This window comes from Diabrotica virgifera, chromosome 3, assembly GCF_917563875.1.
Source record: "Diabrotica virgifera virgifera chromosome 3, PGI_DIABVI_V3a".
Taxonomy (NCBI): Eukaryota; Metazoa; Arthropoda; class Insecta; order Coleoptera; family Chrysomelidae; genus Diabrotica; species Diabrotica virgifera.
Genome location: NC_065445.1, coordinates 203022801 through 203041979, shown reverse-complemented (window position 1 = coordinate 203041979; position 19179 = coordinate 203022801). Strand labels below are relative to the sequence as shown.

Genomic DNA, 19179 nt, shown 5'->3' with positions numbered 1-19179 from the left:
CTCCACTTCAAAGTTGAATTTGTGTCGTTGGTTGCTTTTACTTGGGGGGTGACAGTCACCCCTTCTCGGGGGGTGAAAAACGCGTGTTTAAAATAAGCCCGGAAATGGATAAATTGACAGATTATAAGCAACTTTCCTTCTATAAAATTTTTTACGTAAGTTAATACTTTTTGAGTTATTCGCGATTGAAAATATTGATATTTCGACAAAAAAACTACGTTTTCAGACAGTTTTTCGCCAATAACTCAAAAAGTAAATATTTTATCGAAAAAAGTATTCCTAGCAAAAGTGTAGCTCATAAATAAACGAAAAAAATGGTGTATCAGTAAATTCTATAAATTGAGTAAAAGCGAGTTGTAGCTCATAAAAATACGTTCTTATTCGTCTAATTCCAAATCGAATAATTTAACGCGTAATGACCGAATAATTAAGCACTGTTCGGGAAAAGCTTATTTATATTTTTAAAGTATCTAAAAAAAGCTTTTGTTTTTTACAAAAAATTTTATCGTCAAAAATAAACGAATTACACTGAAAAAAAAGTTGGCGCCTTTTTTTAGTAAAAAAAAATCGTGAAAACCTCCTTCTATTTAGCACCTTAAATAAAATTTATCGTTACCGCTTTACCCTTTATTTTAACTGTATGTGTATTGTTTATATGATCTGTAAGTTTGATTGGTTTAAAGTGCTTATTTTTGAAAAAATATGGTTTTATAGTAAAAAAAAATTTCTAAAAATTTTTTAAAAATTTTCTTTTTCCAAAATAACTTAAAAAGTATTAGCGATAAGAAAAATCTTAAAGAGTAAAAAAATGTAGTTGCTATTATAAATATGCTAGTTTCATTTTGTTTTTCCGTGAGGCAAAAATTGGTTAAGATATGGCTGTTAAAATTTTGCATACACTCGTGGATAGTGACCCGTTAAAGCTTTTTCAACATAACCCTTTCAAAAATAAGCACTTTAAACCGGCGAGACTGACAGATCATATAAAAGATAGATAAGTAAGTAAATTGTTTGTAAAGAAGTAGCGATTAATTTCATTTGGGGAGTTAACGACGTTCTACACCTTCGGCAAAGAATTAAGGATTTGCATGAAATTTTAGTATGTTATAGTTTATTTAAAAAAACTAAGATTTGATTTTTTAAAAATTGTTTTACCGTGCCGTTTAAATACTATTAAGGGTCAAAGTTAAGTTTTAACATGGGCTCTTATGGGAATTCTTAAAAAGTTAATAACTTTTGACCCAAATTTACGATTTTTAATTATTTGTGCTTAAATTAAAGGTTTTTTTATAAGGAATAACATATTAAAAATAAGGATTGTTTACCATACCATTTATTTTTAATTTATTTATTATAATTAATTCCGTAATTTATTCCGTAATTTCCGTAATTTATTATAATTTATTTTTATAAAATATTCAATACTGAAACATATGATTTGAGTATTCTGCTATAAATGCATTGTTACCAACTTTCGCTTGCATATAAGTTTCCCCCCCCCCCTTTCCTCTGAGAGGCATACCCCGCAACGAAGGTGTAGAACGTCGTTAAACACGGGGAGATTTTCATGATTTTTTTACCAAAAAAAAAAGTGGGCCAACTTTATTTTGAGCGTAACTCGCTTATTTTTAATGCTAGAGACTTTTGTGAACAATTAAAATAAAGCTTTTAATAAACACTTTAAAAAAGTTTAAATGGGGTTTTCTCGAAAAGTGCTTATTTTTTCGGTGATTTCATCTTGAAATATTCGATTTAGAGTTAGACGAATAAGAACGTATTTTTCATGAGTTACAACTTTGTTTTTACTCGATTGATAGACTTTACTAGTATACCATTTTTCGCTTTTTTATAAGCTACACTTTTGCTAAGAATATTTTTTTCGATCAGATATTTATTTTTGAGTTATTTGCGAAAAACCGTCTGAAAACGTAGTTTTTTTGTCGAAAAATAAAAATTTTCAATCGCAAATAACTCGAAAAGTATTGACTGATGTAAAAAAACTCTATAGAACAAAAAATGCTTAAAATCAGTCTTCATTTCCGGTCTTATCTTGAACCTATGGTTTTTTACCCCCGAGAAGGGGTGACTGTCACCCCTCCAAGTAAAAGCAACCAACGGCACAATTTCAACGTTGAAGTGGAGGGTAAGTAGAACCTAAATCCAAATTTTCATGCAATTCGGAGTTGCCCCTCAAAATTATACGGTCTCGCCGTATTTCCCGTTCATTTACTGGGCTATAGTCTTTTTTGCGAGAGGAAATCTTTTAAGGATCGGCCGGGTGAATCATACTTGGCGTGAGTTGGACTTAGAGTAGACGGAGTACATCCAAACGCAATTCCCCTTTTGGGGTCTTGCCCCCGAGTGCAACCATGGTACCCTGCCTACCAACTAAAACCACTCCCGACTTACGCACGTTCTCTTGCGCGCGCAGCAACTCTTTCCCTTCTTTTCATTTTCTCTCTTTTGCTTATGTTACCTATGTTTATCCCTGTTGTTCTCTTTTCTTTTAACGATTTTTGTCTCAGCGTCCAGTACTTCTTTAAACCGATTTTCCCCCTTCCCACTACGATTACAAAATTTCGTGCTCCTAACATGCCTACTCTTGCATATTGCTTCACTATTTTATCATTGAACTTACTGCATTCGAACAAACAGTATTCTGCTGTGTTGGTTATTCCGCTTTCCACACAACTACCATCTACTGCCTTGCCTTGCCCAGCCTCTCAAGTTATGGTCTAAATGACCCACCCATACCTCGTAAGAAATTGCATGAAAAGTTATTGCTTCTATATTTGCACTCATCCAGAATGAGAGTCCTTGTCCATGCAGCCCCCCACTCGTTTATCCACTCTTCCTGCCATTTTGTAATGGTTTCTGTTCTTTCTTCAATTTAGTCTTGTCTTGAGTATTCTTGCCATATACTTTGGCCTCTCTTTTACCTGCAGATGTGTTGCTGGTACCTCAGCTATAACTTGTAGGGCAAAGGGCTTAACATAATAAAAAATAATAAAGACATAGGTACAATGCAGAAACAAGATCTGATCCATCCAGAGCATAAAAGATCAGAATGCGAGAGAACAGAAATGCGAATACTAAGAAGAATCACGGGAAACACATTGAGGGATCGAAAAAGAAGTGACGAAATCAAGATCAGCATGCAAGGTGGAAAATATATTCGAATGGACACTGAATAGGAAGACAAAATGAAACAATCATATAAGCAAAATGACAGACGATAGTGTAGTCAAGATAGCAAGAGACAAATGGCCTTTAAGTATATTAAGTATGGGCCGACCATGCAAAGAAATGGAAAAGATTGAGTGACAATATAACATGAAGACACACTCCAAGAAAAAAGAACTAGGCATGATTGTCTAATAAGAAGATAGAAGAAGAAATTTCTTCATACCTTTTATGTCATAAACGCTCTCATTATTGCTGCTTTTATTTATTAGAAGAGGTTAATCACTTTTACTATGCAAATTTTTAATTGATTGATTAAAGAAATTATTACGTGCCTTTATACACGCTTTAATTTCTATAGTGTTATGATAACCGCGTATTTTTTGTCATAAATTGTGTTGTAACAAATCTTAGTTATTTATATACAGAATTCAAGTATACTATAGATAACACCTACATCTTAATTGACCTTAGCCGCAATACTTGTAAATTTTAAGGTTTACTAAGAAAATAGATAGTGATGTTGTTGTGATATCGTTATAAACAAGAAAATATTAGTATTGGAGGTCACAGATGCGTTAAAAATATTGAAAGACCTTTCAAAATCATCCCGTGTATCAAAAGGTCGAGGATGGATTAATAACTGATAATAATATAAATAAATATACACACAAAATCGTTTTGTGTTTTGAGTTCATTTTTGGGTCAAATGAAATATTACTTGATTTATATCAAAAACACGTCTCGCCATTTTCGTTGTCAAAACACAAAAACACTATTTTTAATCACAAGTAATAGTATGACAAGCTTATTAGGATATAGTTAATTTGGGAGTTAGTTTGGGAGTATCGCTAAAGAAGGTAACAGGTTTCAAGAAGATTTCTCCGAATGATCAAAATCCCAAGAACAGGCTATGCGGGATTCAATAAATATCTACACTTCTTATAGTCTAAGATTCGAATATAGCGCTGGTATCTATGATTAATGTTATTCCTAATACATTTCCAATGATAATAATACATTCGCCAGTGTTGGCGATACAATTTTTTTTATATACGTTTTCGCGAAGATTATAACTCCCAAAATATTTGTAACGAAAAGATTTAGTTCATAATAGATGCCGACGAAAACAATTATTTCCCTTTCTGTTTCTGTTTCTGCCAACGAAAACAATTATTTCTGAGAACTTTTTAGTAATTATAATTTTCGTGGACCCACAAACAGAAATGATGTTTTTTGCTGATACTCCTCAAAAAATAAATTTCTTGGCTAAAACTTTATTAGAAATTATAATTTACACAATCATAAAATCGAAAATAATATTTTTCGCGGCGTTCATTGAAAGTTCTACTCTTCACGGCATTTTTCAGCGGCGATAGGTCGACCTGCACCCATCTGCTTTCCGGATGAAACATTTTTTTATTAAATTTCATGCATAGATAAATACGACTTGCATGGGTATGTCATAGCTATCCTTAAGGGGGGCCGTAGGGGCTGAAATCAATATTTTAAGCACTTTTTTTTTGAAAGTATGGCGGAAAATTTTTTATTTTTAAATTAAATAAACATATTCAGTACAATTCATAGATTATTCAAGAAAAAGTTCAAGGAAAAATATTGAAAAATAAGCCAACGGTGGCAAATTTTTAAGTACACCTCAAAAAACAAAGAATTTTGCGGTGGACATCAGAACTCATCATTGGATCATGGTAAATAAAAAATTCAAAAAGATTTTATTATCTAATTAGTTTCTCGAGGTAACGGTGTCGAGTTTTTTAGTTTTATCGACTTTTGACTTTTTGATATCACTCAGAAGTCAAAACAACGAATTTTTTTGCAACAGCTACAATCTGAGTGAGCTCCATTCCCCACCTAACCACTAATTTTTCCCTTTTTAAAAAAATATAACAATACCAGTATAAAACTTATCTCGTGAGTTAAATTTTATGTAATATATTAATAAATATTTTACTCTTTATAGCCAAGGAAAAAGAAGAAAAGGAGGAATTGCGAAAGAGTTACAGCGATTTCAACGCCCAGTAAGGAATCCCAATAAATTTTTATATAAATATTTTATTTATTGTTATAAGTTTGTTGAAATACTCTTTCTCTCTAATAAACAAAAAAGAGTGCAGGTTATTGTTATTATTGTTTAACAACACGGAAGATGAGGTCGGTTAAAGTTAAACCAACCAGTTCTGAAGTGAATTTAATTCAAAGTATTTATCGTAAAGTTGGTACAAGTTAAGAACACCAAAGAAATTTGAAATTTCATAGTTTTATAGACAGATTTTACCTCACTATCTCTCTCACTCTATCTCGCTTCTCTTACTGTCGGTTAATTTTTTAGCATTTGAATCTCGTACATTCTGCAATGATTTTTCTCTATTTATCTGATTGTTCGTTTCAGTAAATCATCCTTGATTTCCCAACATTAAATGAATATCGTCTTTGATCAATATGGAGCACAATTACCCGTTGACTTTTATACCACGCTCAGAGCCTTCAAGTTCCTGTGAAAAACATTCTCTCCATAGAGTTTGAACAACACAGGCGACAAAATACACCAATGTCGTACCCCTCTTAAAATTTGAAATTCCTCTGTGTTGCCTGACTTGATCCGTCTCACTCGTGCTTTTTGTTTCAAATTTTTTTATGGATAACTCTTATATTTTTTTCGTCAATGTTAGCGTTTTGTAGCATTTTTATCATAATCAAGGATTGTGATAAGTAGGTATTCGCGGTGTGCAAGTACTTGGAAGGGATACGCGAAACGATTGTGCGCGAATAGCGGAGAAATATTGCAACTTTCTTAAATAATTCATATTGTCAACTGAAATTGTCAAATTGACGTACATTTCATACTTATTGTCATTTAAGAAGGCAAATTATATATTGCTTCACAATATTGATATGATATGCAATTATTATATAAAGGTAAATTTAATTAATTGTATTTTGCTTGCAATACTGCATTTTAATAACTAATTTTATTTACTACATACAATTGTTTAAGTTTGAATAACACAACCTAAATCTTATTTTTTCTTCTTATTATTTTTTTTGGACTATGGCCTTGACAATTATCCAGTAACCAGGACCATATGATTGGCCAATATAATTAAAAGTGCGAATAAAAGTTCAGAGCGTAGAAATAGGTGTCGCTTTTCCGAACTTGCACGGTCCCAATATCCTTTCATTGGCCCATCTAAGATTTTAAAGGCGCATTCAAGCAGAAAACTGCTTCACGTGTACCCATTCCGCTCTTGAAACCAAATTGTGTCTCGCCGTTTAGCTCTTCCGGTTTTCTGAACATTCTTGTATGGAGGATGCAAAGGAATCCTTTAAGCAGATAGCTCGTAAAGCTGATCAATTAGTGCCGTTCTTTGTGACTTAAAGATCATTATAAATGTTAAATAAAGCCAATCCATTAGAATATGGCCGGTGTTGCGTTGAGAATTGTTACCAACATGTCGATGTTGCCATCTTTCAATAGTTTATGGCCTCGGTAGTAATTTCATCCAGCCCAGCCTTGCTGCTTTTATAGCATACTCCACCTCGGCACGAATAAAGGGAAGACGGATAAAGTTTCCGCGGCTAAGATACTAGTTAAGAGATTCGGTCTATTATCCTTTTAGAGGGACGAAGCATAGTCTGTCCAGATTGTAGGTAGTTCTTCCTGGGTATGTACGTTGTCTCCTTGATCATTCTTCAAGCGAATGTCATGGTGTTAGCGAAATCTTATTCGGCATCAATCACAGTTCTAATCATACCTGTTTATTAGTAATTATCATCTTCAATATATACATATATTTTACGTCGATAGAAATAACTAGACTAAAAATGCACACTTTTGTTTAATCGTTAAAGGCAATCAATTATTTTAATTTTTTTTTTATTTCTGAAATTTCTCTATCTGCATTCCACTATCTCTCTATCCCGCTCTTTCTCCCTATTTTTCTTTTATATCTACCACTCTTACCCCTAAATCTCCTATCTCTCTAAGCCTTCCTTTGTCTATCCATTTCTCCCTCTTCTCTATTTCCCTACCTCCTTTTTTCTCGCAATAGATTAGTCAATAATACCTCTACCTAATAATACCTAAACTCTACCTTTAAGTTTTACTAATTTATATTTAAAATTATAGTATAGTTAATTTATTCTGCTTTGTGGTTGAAGGTGTTACATGTTAAAGAAATACGTGGTTCTATCATTTTAGAACTGGTTGGTAAGATGTGCAATGACGTAAGGTTAAAAATACTATTAAGAAGTTAACTTCGGTCAGGTTTTCGATCTGTAACAACTACTCGCTTCTTGTTGATCTTGGAAATTATGTATTTATCTTAAATAAACGAAAGACTTATTAATAATAACAATATTATAAATTGCTTTGTAATCCCTATAGTTTATTTTAAAAGATGTATATTGTAAAATGAATCAATGAATTATATTGTTTAATATAAATGTTGTTTTATCATCTCTTTCATAATAGACCCTCTTCTAATCCTTATACAGCCTTAGAATTCGAAGAACTCCAGGTTCTTCGAATCCCAATCGAGAGACGGAAAGGTGGTACATAAATTTGAATATTATTTGAAATAGTATTCAATAGTATTCAACGTCGAGACGTTAATCACCCAATAAAAAGAATTGCTGAACTGAGAGTCCTTGGAAGAAGCAGAAGAGGAAGACCAAAGGAGACCTGGGGGAGACGCTGAGGCAGGACATGTCGGTAAAGGGGATTGATGTTGATACGGCCCAAGATAGAAACTTATGGAGAAATGCAATTAGGGAAGCCGACCCTGCATAGGGATAATGGCAAAAAAATGATGATGAGTATTCAATAGAATGAAAATAAAAAAGCCTAATAATTTTATATGATCTAAACTTTTTATTCTGGTCGAAAATGGCTTTTTGTGCATAAACCAAATTTTTTATTATTACATAATAATTCATTTCTTCTCTGCCCGTCAAGCGGAAGGGATCGAGCTCCTAACGTTAAATTCCCTGCGGTGTTCTCAAGTATTTAAATATTTTTTGAACAGGAGCGGATGCTTTTGTAATTAAATGGAAATTTCGTGGAAAAATAAATGTTGAGGATACCAAGCACGAGAAGTTATTTTTAATATGTTCCAAGTTTACTACAAAAAAAGCTAATTTACATAGACTTTTAGTAGTTCTCTACTCTGGCTGAAAAAAAAAAGAAAGATCCCAAACTAAAGATGAATCAATTTCGCCAAGGATTGTAACCTCGGTCTCTTATAAATTTTCATCTTGAAAAAATGCTTTAGACAGTAAAACGATTATGTACATACAAAATTTGTAGAAGAAATGGGTTACACTGGAACTACAGAATCTCTCCAAAAAGAGTTTCATAATGTAGGTTTTCGTTGAAAAAATGACAAAAATAATAGACACGCCATAATGGAAAGGTACTATATGCGCAAGTGAAGATTCAATTATCTCAGAAAAATTAAACAATTTGGTAGGGAAAACCGAATGATTGTTTTCACAGATAGGAACTTTCACGTACTTGCATTCGTATTGCTTAAAGAAATACAATTGGGGTGATAACAGTTTTGGCGATCTAAGGAGGCCAGTTTCCATAGAACAAAGGTTAATTATTATTGTTGCTTCTGGTAAAGAGAATTTGTATTTGTGGTGGAAATCACAATCTACATCTGGTGAATATCACGACGATAAAAATTACCAGAAGATGATTATGGATACACATCATGGAAGCAATTACAAAACAGCTTATCTTAAGGTACTAGTACACTTTAGAAGACCAAAAATAAGCATTTTTTCAAGATTTTTTTTCTCAGAACCTTTATTAAAAATGACCATAAAAGTTTTTACATATTAATATCTAAAGTAAATTACTTTTAATGGGAAATAAGCCACCATTTTACCAAAAAAATGTTTTTATTAACGTTTCGAAGTTTATTAATTTTATTTTTTTCATAAATATTGGCGATATCATTTTAAAGTCTTCTACTTTAAAATGTATAATATACGTCTGAATTGCCAATATAAATGAGTCAGATTAAATAAATTATTAGAAGAATTTTTTTACTTAGCAACAACATTTTTATTTATTTTAGTAGTACATATTTTGTATTTTGACAACGAAACCCGATTTGGGCTTCGAAACGTTAATAAAATCATTTTTTTGGTAAAATTGTGGCTTATTTCCCATTAAAAGTAATTTATTATAAAAATGCCACAAGGAAATAGCTTCAGAACAACATTAATATCTAACTCTTGCGAGAATACAAAAAAAATATCTTTTTTCATTTATGCATGTACACTAATATCATTCTAATATTGTAGAGGGTGCCAAAGTCGAGGCCTCGAAAAAAAGTAGTTCCGATGGCGGACAGGTAATCTCAGGATTGGGATCTCTAAAGCAAAAAAATTGTACGGCAGTTGAAGAAGGAAGGTTTCTTACGTGACAATTTACCACCATTAGTGAAAAATTCTGCAAAAGAAAGATTTTACTGAAATTTGAAAAAATTTTTTGAAAAAATCGCCCGTTTTTCTTCAGTTTTTCATGGTTAAAAATATTTATTTTTTATTTTTTGGTCAAATTGTGGTAAATTGTCACGTAAGAAACCTTCCTCTTTCAAATGCAGTACGATTTTTTTGTTTCAGAGATCCCAATCCTGAGATTAACTGTCCGCCATCATTTTTCGAGCCATCACTTTTGCGCCCTCTACAATATTAGTGTACGTGCATAAATGAAAAAAGATATATTTTTTGTACTCTCTAAGAGTTAGATAATAATATGTAAAAAGTTTTATGTTCATTGTTAATAAAGGTTCTGAGAAAGAAATGATTATTTTTGGTCTTCTAAAGTGTACTAGTACCTTAAACACATAACATAGAAATAATACATGTTTTAATTAATATTTGGAGCATCCGACAGTATGGCTATCTGGAAGTATAGCAGGTACAGAATATTCGTAATAGTAGCGATCAAAAACTTATAGGTGTACGGACAAAAAATCCCCACAAATTATTCCTGGACAAATAATCCCCGAACAAAAAATCCCCACAAAAAAATCCGGTCAAATAATCCTCACAAAAAGTTCCGGAAAAACAATCCCCAAGAAATATTTGTTGTCGAATAGTTCTCAAAAGTTTTCCCGTGAACGCAATCGACGCAAATGTCTTTCCTCAGTCCATGAGAGTATAGCAATCGTCATGAAACTGCTTTTTGGCACGAAAATAATGATTAGCAATTAAGATTAAGCATGAATCATAATTTCGAATTCCAATTTCCTATTCTAACTCATTTTCCCCACTACAGATTCATTCCGAAAACTTCAAATTTTACATGACAAGAGTGTTGAGTTTTTTCAAAAATCGTAGAAAATATCGGAAATGAGCTAAGGCTGCGGGAATCATGTAATTATTCGCTTAAATCTTTTTTTCAATCTTTGAATAACTCTGTTCAAAACATTACCTATTCGTGATGATGACTGTTGGTCCTGAAAACTATAATTTTGATGGTAATGCAAAAAAACCTGTCCTTTTTTTTTGTAAATTTTACGTCAAAAATATTTTAGTCGTCAGTTTTAATTCATTGCAAGCAACATTCGCTCCCACTCTGAAGATACCAGTAACCAGTATACCAGTAAGTAACTTGGAACTCCAAAAAAAAGGGATCGTGTTAGTATAATGAAACTTTGTCCAACTTATACTTATTCTACTGAAACGTAGAAAACCTCGAAATGAAGTAACTTCCTACAGACTCATAAGCCTGATATCAGTTCTTGTGAAACTGCTATAATCGATTGCATCCTATAATAAGGATTGGTGAAAAAATTTGGCTTCAGCCAGAGGCATAGCACTGTAGAGTGGATGCATAGAATGTGGACAAAATAAATGAAACATGAGCAGAAAAGTTACTTCATGACTGCTTTTTTAGATGTGAGTCAAACCTTCAAGATACGAACAAATAACACCAGAAAATACATTGATAAGAGTATGAGTAACACAGGTCAGCGTCCTTGGTCCACTTTTTTTATCTTATGTACATAGCTGACCTTCCATCAAGCAACCCAACAAGAGCTTGATAAAGCAATTATGGCCAAACATAAAGATTTGATAGTATGTGACAGTGGATTAACCTGGAGACCATATATCCTCAACTAAAGAAGACAAATATACCTGAAATTCAGCAAACATATTAACTCCTCGGAAGACAGCCAAACTTTAGTTTAAAAAACAAATTCTGGTATATAAAGTATTCTTCAAACCAATATGGATGTACGGGGTATAACTATGAGGTATACTCTCAAATTAAAATATAGATAATTACTTAAACGGGTCCAGTTGAAGGTTCTAAGTTCTATCTATTATAACAAATACACTTTGGTTCATTCTAAATAGTGAAATCCGCGACGATTGTTAAGTTGATTTAATAAAAAAAGTAATTACTAAATACAGCAACCGATACTTCGATAAATTGAAAGTCCATCCAAATGATCTTGCATTCCAGATAATAGTGAGCAGACCGGAGCAAACGGTAACAAACCATTAGAGGTGCCATTTATTCCCCTTTGATTGCATATTGTGGGTTCGATCTCCACTAGCACAGTGGCTAAAATCAACATTTGTAACATTACCAAAAAAATCCAATTCTCACAATGCGATGATTAACGAATATTAAGCCTGATGTTTCATGTTCTTAACATTTTTCAGAATCATTCGTACACGAATTTACAAGAAGTGTGAGCTCCAGATGAGTGACACTCAATTCGGATTTCGAAACGGATTGTGAACACAATAAGCTCTTTTTGCCTTAAACGTATTAACATAACGATGCAGGGACATGAATGTATATGTGTATGCATGTTTTGATTATCGAAAAGCAGTTGACTGCATTAACCATCAAAATATGATCGAAATTGGAATTGACGAAAAAGATTTGCGAATTATCTCAAAATTATATTGGCACCAAACTACAAAACAGCAACAATTGAAATAGATCACACAACTTCCGAAGATATACAAATCCGACGAGGAGTGCGACAGGGATGCGTCTTATCACCGCTATTATTTAATGTATATTCGGAGTCTATATTCAGATAAGCATTGGACGAGGTCCAAGGTGGAATCAAGATTAACGGAACCATAGACAACATCAGGTACGCTGATGATACCGTCCTAATAGCAAGCAACACACAAGAACTGCAAAATATAATTAATGCGGTTGTTCGGCCAAGAATAATAGCGAAGGTAACTTCCATAAAATATTTGAGAGTAAATGTCAATAGTCAGTGTAATCCAAAAAAGAAATCCTATGATGCTGGGAATTTCATGGGTACAAAAAGTTACTAACAATGAGGTACTTCGACGCAGCATCAGTAAACAAAAAGAATTACTAAGAATAATCAAAGAAAGGAAAATTTAATACTTGGGTCATGTATGAAGAGGTGAAAGATATGAATTACTTCAAATAATATTGGAAGGTAAAGTACAGGGCAAAAGATCAGTAAGAAGACGTCAGAACTCGTGACTGAAAGACCTGAGAAGATGGTTTGATCGCTCATCTTCAGAAATCATTCGTTCAGCAGTTTCCAAAGCTACAATTGCAATTTGGATCGTCAACCTTTGACAGGAGACGGTGCGACAGAAAGAAGAAGGTGCCATCTATAAAAATCAAAAAGTATTGTCTTCACTTAGAAGGCTGTGCTGACAAACCACGAACTAGTACAACTCCTCTACACTTAGCTGTTCTTATCCGAAGATAAACTGTAGGTCTTCTATATCTGTGTTTACAGTATAGGATGATACATACCATATAATATGCAGAGGTGTTGCTAACTCTCAAATTTGGATATGGTACAGTAAGAAGAAGGCCCTTTACTCTTCGGTACTTTCATGGAATATCTCTATGTATGAGTAAGGAATTTGAAATTATTTTATGTATGACAATAAGTACCTATTTGTCAAGAAAGCTGAAATATACTATGACTGGTGTGAAATAAAGGAAAAGAGAAAAACAAATATTAGGAAGATGCAAAAAACCAACTCAGTAACGTAAGGAAATATAGGATTGCATGTCACTGTAGCTCTTTAAAAACGAAGTTTTATCAAATTAAAAAGTAGTTATATAAATAATATAGCTCTCTAATTTCTTTAGAACATGAACTAGAAAAAAATGAGATTACTCTTAAAAATATTAAAATATATTTATTACTTACAATACAAGACACAAACTAAACTTAAAATGAGTATTTCACAAACTAAGGACACACTGGATTGCCAACCCTGCCAGGAAACGCCAAAGAGTCTACAGCATGTATCCTGCAAATGTCTCTGTACCTAGTACCACCTCCAGCATCGTTACTTCTGCCGTAATTTCGGCGTTGAGGGTAATAGTACCCGGCATTTCCATTCTGATATTGGTATCCGTTGTTTCCACTGTTACTGTTATACCCAAAGAGCTTCCATGCAGATTGTGGAGCCGCTACGCTAGTTTCGAGAAATATCACTAGTACGGCGAGTGCAAGCAGCATTAAGACCTTCATTTTGATTTAAAGAGTACTTGTATGCGAGATACGTTTTGAACAATGAAGATAATTTGTTAATATATGTGTATTATATGTACATAAGAAAACATAGGCGGGTGCAAACAAAAAAGGGAAATAAATCAATATTTTTATTACTGTTGATGCTCCGCGATGAAAAAAATGGAAATAATTATAGATTCTTCTTCTTATACTTGTAGATCTGTCGATCTCTTAATTCCGACGTTGAAGTATTTCTTGAGAGGTAGACTGTCAGCTATCTCTCCATCTTTTTGGTGGTCTCCCCGGTGGAAGCTTGCCTGCTGGTTTTCCTTCTAAATAATTATAGATAATAGTTATAAATAAAATATATGATGGTATGAGTACTTTGTCAAACAAAGAACACCAGAGGAGAGACAGAGGATGCAGTATCCCAAATGAGAATGTAATACCGGTGATATCGAAAGATGAGGTTGTCGAGACCTGATGGAATATCTGTGGAGGTTTCGAAGGCTCTAGGAGATGAGGGGTTGATATTTTCGGGCAAATGATGAATATGAGGAAAAAATGATGCCCAATGCATGGAGAGAGTGTGTAATGGTATCATTGTGTAAAGATAAAGGGGACATTCAGTAGTGTAAGAACTATAGATTGATAGAGTTGCAACACACAATGAAAATTTAGAAGAGAACTGTGGAGCGAAGGTGAAGGAGAGAGACATCGATGGCAGAAGAACAGCTTACCTTTATGCCAGGAAAGAGGACAACAGACGCCTTGTTTACTTTAAGACAGTTGGTAGAGAAAGACGGCGAGAAGAAAAGAGAGCTACATCTGGTATTTATAGATATTGAGAAGGTGTACAACATAGTTCTGACCAAAATGAACGACGGACGGTAGACCCAAAAAATGACAGTGTGGAGACCACGAGCTGATAGAAGTAGATGTGGATTACCTACACGGTGGACAGATGACGTCAAAAGGGTCGCTGGGAATTCATCATCATCATCATCATTTGGCTCTACAACTCTATGTGATTCTTGGTCGCGTTTACTATTTCCCTCCATTGTTGTCGGTCCTGAGCAGCTATTTCCCATTGTTGTACTCCCATTTTGCGTAGATCACTAGCTACTGCGTCTTTCCATCTCTTTCTTGGGCGACCAACTGACCTTTTTCCATCGGGCCTTTCCCAGAATGTGGCGTTCAAAAGTCTTTCGTCACTTGATCTTAGCACGTGACCCGCCCATCGTGTTCTGTTTGCTTTAATGCAGCGTACTATGTTTTCCTCTCCATATATTGTCTGGAGTTCATCGTTGTGTCTTCTTCTCCATTCACCTGTTGTCTCTTCTCTGCAAGGCCCATAGATAGTCCGCAGTATCTTTCTTTCAAGTACCAGTAATTTTGTCGTTTCCCGCTGATTCAGAGTCCATGTTTCGCTTCCATATGTTATTGTGGGACGAATTATTGTCTTCTTCTTCTTCAGCCTGTGTTCGTCCACTGCTGGACATGGGCCTCTTCCATTTGCTTCCATCGATTTCTACTCTTGGCAATTCTCATCCACTGCTTGCCCGCGACTTGTTTGATATCATCTGCCCACCTCTTCTGCGGTCTGCCTACTAATCGCCTGTTCTCTCTTGGTCTCCAGTTTGTTAGTCTCTGTGTCCATTTTTCGGGATTAAAAAAAATTATTGTCTTATATACTCTTATTTTTGCTGGTCTTGAGAGTATTTTTGATTTAAGTAAGTAAGGTCCTTAATGAGTAATATGACCTGTTTCATGCAATGATCCTGGCTGCCACGTCCTTTTCATATTTATTTTCAGATGTTATGATCGCTCCCAGGTACTTAAATTCTTTGACGACTTCAAAATTGTATTCATTAATTGTTACGTTTTGTCTAACACTTGGTCTTGGGTTCTTCGTAACCACCATGTACTTGGTCTTGTCCTCGTTGACCTTAAGACCAACTTCCTTGGCTCCGTTCTCGAATAGGGTGAAAACTTCTTTTGCATCTCTGGTGGATTGTGCAATTGTGTCCACGTCATCCACAAAGGCCAATAATATTTTTGATCCTTGGGCGGCAAATCCGTTTGTCAGTTGTGGCTGAGCTTTCCTTACTGCATGTTTCAGTGCGAAGTTAAACAGCAGGGAGGCGAGAGGATCTCCTTGTCTAAGCCCGGTGTCAATGAGGAATTCCTCCGACGTGGTGCTGCCAATTCTGATTCGTGCGGAAGCGTTCTCCGTGCTCACCTTCGCTAATCGTACCAGCTTTCCAGGTACTCCCATTTCTACCATAGTCTCCCACAATGCTTCTCTGCTAACAGAATCGTAAGCTTGTTTGAAGTCCACGAAGATTTGGTGTACATCGCGGTTGAATTCCCAGTTTTTTTCCAACACCTGGCGTAGGACGAAGCTCTGGTCTATGGTCGACCTTCCCGGTCTGAATCCGCTTTGGTAGGCGCCTATTATTTCCTCTGCGTATGGAGTTAGTCTTCTAAACAGTATTATGGATATAATCTTGTATGTTGTATTAATTAACGATATTCCTCTGTAGTTCCGACATATTTGTTTGTCTCTTTTCTTGTGAATAGGTATTATATGGCTTTCATGCCAGTGTTTCGGTATTTCTTCTCTTTACCAGACTTCTCTTATAAGATGATATATCTCAAGATGTAGTTTGTCTCCCCCTTTTTTTTAGTAGTTCCGCCTGTATGCCGTCTGGGCCTGGGGCTTTATGGTTTTTTAGGGACGAAATTGCGGACTTTACTTCAGCTAGTTTGGGCCCTGGTATTTCAAGTTCGGCTAACTGGTACTGTCTTTGTTGCCCTGTCGTTGTGGGGTTTTCTGTATTTAAGAGTTGCTCAAAATACTTTCTCCATTGGCGGCTTATCTCTTCGTCGTCTGTGAGCAATTCGCTGGGAATTGGTTGCAGGAATCTCAAGACCGACAGAACTGGAATAAAATAGGGGAGGCCTATATTAAATTTTAGATGCAGAAGGCTGGAAGATGATGATGAAGACGACACAGTTCCTAGACAGGATTTAGGGAAATGTATGAGAGAGAAATGGGTTCCTGAGAAGTACATAAGCCTCGTAAAGGACATATATGAGAGAATGTACGCCAAAGTAAGGACTAAAGCGTCGGATTGACTGAAAGTTTTCCGGTGATGATGCAGTAAGGCTCTTCACTGAGTGCCTATCTGTTTAATATTGTTATTGTTATGTATGTACTGACAGAGAATGTAAGGAAGGACGGAAGCCTTGGTCAATGCTTATTGCTGATGAAATCGTGTTAGTAGAGAAGAGCAAAGAAATGTTGAAGGAGAAGAGGGAGGACGTAAGATTAGTAGGTCGAAAACAGAAGGAACAGGAATGGTTGGAATAGGACGAGTAGGAGAATTTAAATACCTTTTGACTCCTATATAACGGAAAATGGGATACTAGATCGAGAAATTCCCCACAGGATACACATAGATTGGTTGGTTTACCTAAAAGAGAATGAACGGGGTACTTTGTGATAAAAAAATCGGGGAAGGCCTGAAAGATATACAAGAATGTGGTGAGACCTGCGTTGGTGTACGGCTGTGAAGTGTGGGCTATAAAGAAGATTCAGAAAAAGAAGATATGGAGGTAGGCGAAATTAAAATTACGGTGGATGCGGGGTAACAATAGAATTAAGGGACAGGATGAGAAACGAGTTAATTAGGGAAAGAGCCGAGGTGACTATACAGTCTCAAGAGTCAAGAACAAAGACTGCAATGGTTTGGTCACATTACACGTAGAAATAAGAACTAGGTATGTGGGATGAAGGAGAGAATTGTTAGAAGGTGACGGAAGGAGGGATAGAGGAAAACCGAGGAGAAGAACGAAGGACTGTGTGTGGTCTAGGAGTTGAGGGAGAAAGGTTTAGGTGAAGAAGACACGAGGGACAGAAAAGAGTGGCGAAGAAGAATAAGGAGCAACGACCTCTAACAATGAAAACTGACGAAGAAGAAGATTAGAAAATTATAACAGGCACCGGTTATTCAGTAAGAAGAACATTGTTTTTGTATTTTTGACTGCTCTAATACCTTCAAGTTGAAGCCTTAAGGTATGTATTATTAAAGAAATGTTCCTTTTCGTACCTACTTATGGGAAGATTTCATCTAATTAGAATGTCACCATAAAATATTTCATTTACTATTCTCAAATATTCGTGTAAAGCCCATCCCTTAGTACACACATGAACTATTCAAAAAGACGTAGTAAACATCGGTTGTTTACAGATATAATTTTAACCGGTCTTTTACATCTTAACAAAACACGTGGACGGCTTGTTGATATTGATATTCAGTTCTTGTAAGGTTGGAACCTTGAAAGGAGATCGTCGGTATGAGTGTCTTCCTGTATGCTGATTTTTCTTGTTTTGAGTGAGTAATTGGAAATTGTAATTGACTACTTATTTTGCGTCTTTAATGACGCAAAAGAATTAAATTATTTATCTATTAATAGGTATTAACAAAAGTTGGCTGACCCTTACTGTAGTCAGAGTCTGTATAAGCCAGGCGCCAAATATAGGCAACTTATTATTATTGCAGTTGCGTTCTCAATCTAAATTATTTCAATATTATTTACTATGTTACTAACATCTATAATTAAAAATTAGGAACACGAATTTTTAAAGTATATATTATGTACTTGAAAGCAAATATAACGATAAAAATTAAGTTAATAAATATATTATAAGTATCTAATATTAAAACAAACGAAAGCTAAAAAATAATAGAAAACAAAGCGAATCTGTTAAAATCATTTGACATTATATACGTACTAGCCAGGGATCCCAGGCCTATTTTCACCGTTTACTACTAACAAGCTAATTTTTCCTGAGTAGCTTCATTTTGAGACGCCGAACTTTTTTTCTTACAACAATTTCCTTATGTGGTAGATAACAAAATTGTTATCTTTAAAGATAGCAGGGATAGTCCAGTCGGATTAGACAAATTAATAACAGGCCGAGCTGCCCCAAATTTTATTTTTCTAACCTTTAAGGAGGGTCAATAGTAGTGTAAATTTAAAATCTCGACTGAATTCCGCCGTTGAGTTAGCCGTCATTTTGATTTTAAACGGGAACCGTTTTTGCTCAATATCTCCGCTATTTTCAACTTCTCGACAAAAAGTATGAGTACTAAAATTGTTGAAAATGTGATTTTCTATAATTTATTTCATTACAATTTTTTTCGTGCGGTCGATATTTTCAGAGTTACGGGGGAAAATAATGACAGTTATTATTTGAGGTGATTTCAGGTCAGTCATTAGGTAATTATTATTGTTGTTCATGTCCTACTTATCTAATGCTTTATTATAGTCAATATACACGAATAATATCTTAATTGACGTCCAGGCACCTTCATATTAGTATATGAAGTGAAAAAAGAGCTGCACTAATAAAAGCACATTTTGGTATAAATGTTATTTAGATCAGACATTTCCCGGGCGATGG

At 34.6% G+C, this 19179-nt stretch overlaps 1 protein-coding gene across 2 annotated transcripts in view; it reads left to right on the top strand.

The window, feature by feature from the left end:
- LOC114339188 (AP-3 complex subunit delta) overlaps window positions 1-7647 on the top strand; it is a 164356-nt gene extending 156709 nt beyond the window's left edge. For both annotated transcript variants that reach the window (XM_050647191.1, XM_028289815.2), the window contains one exon: window positions 5165-7647. In XM_050647191.1, coding sequence (XP_050503148.1) covers window positions 5165-5226 — 62 coding nt within the window. In that variant the 3' untranslated portion in view covers window positions 5227-7647. The remainder of the gene's footprint in view (window positions 1-5164) is intronic.
- The last annotated feature ends 11532 nt before the right edge of the window (window positions 7648-19179 follow it).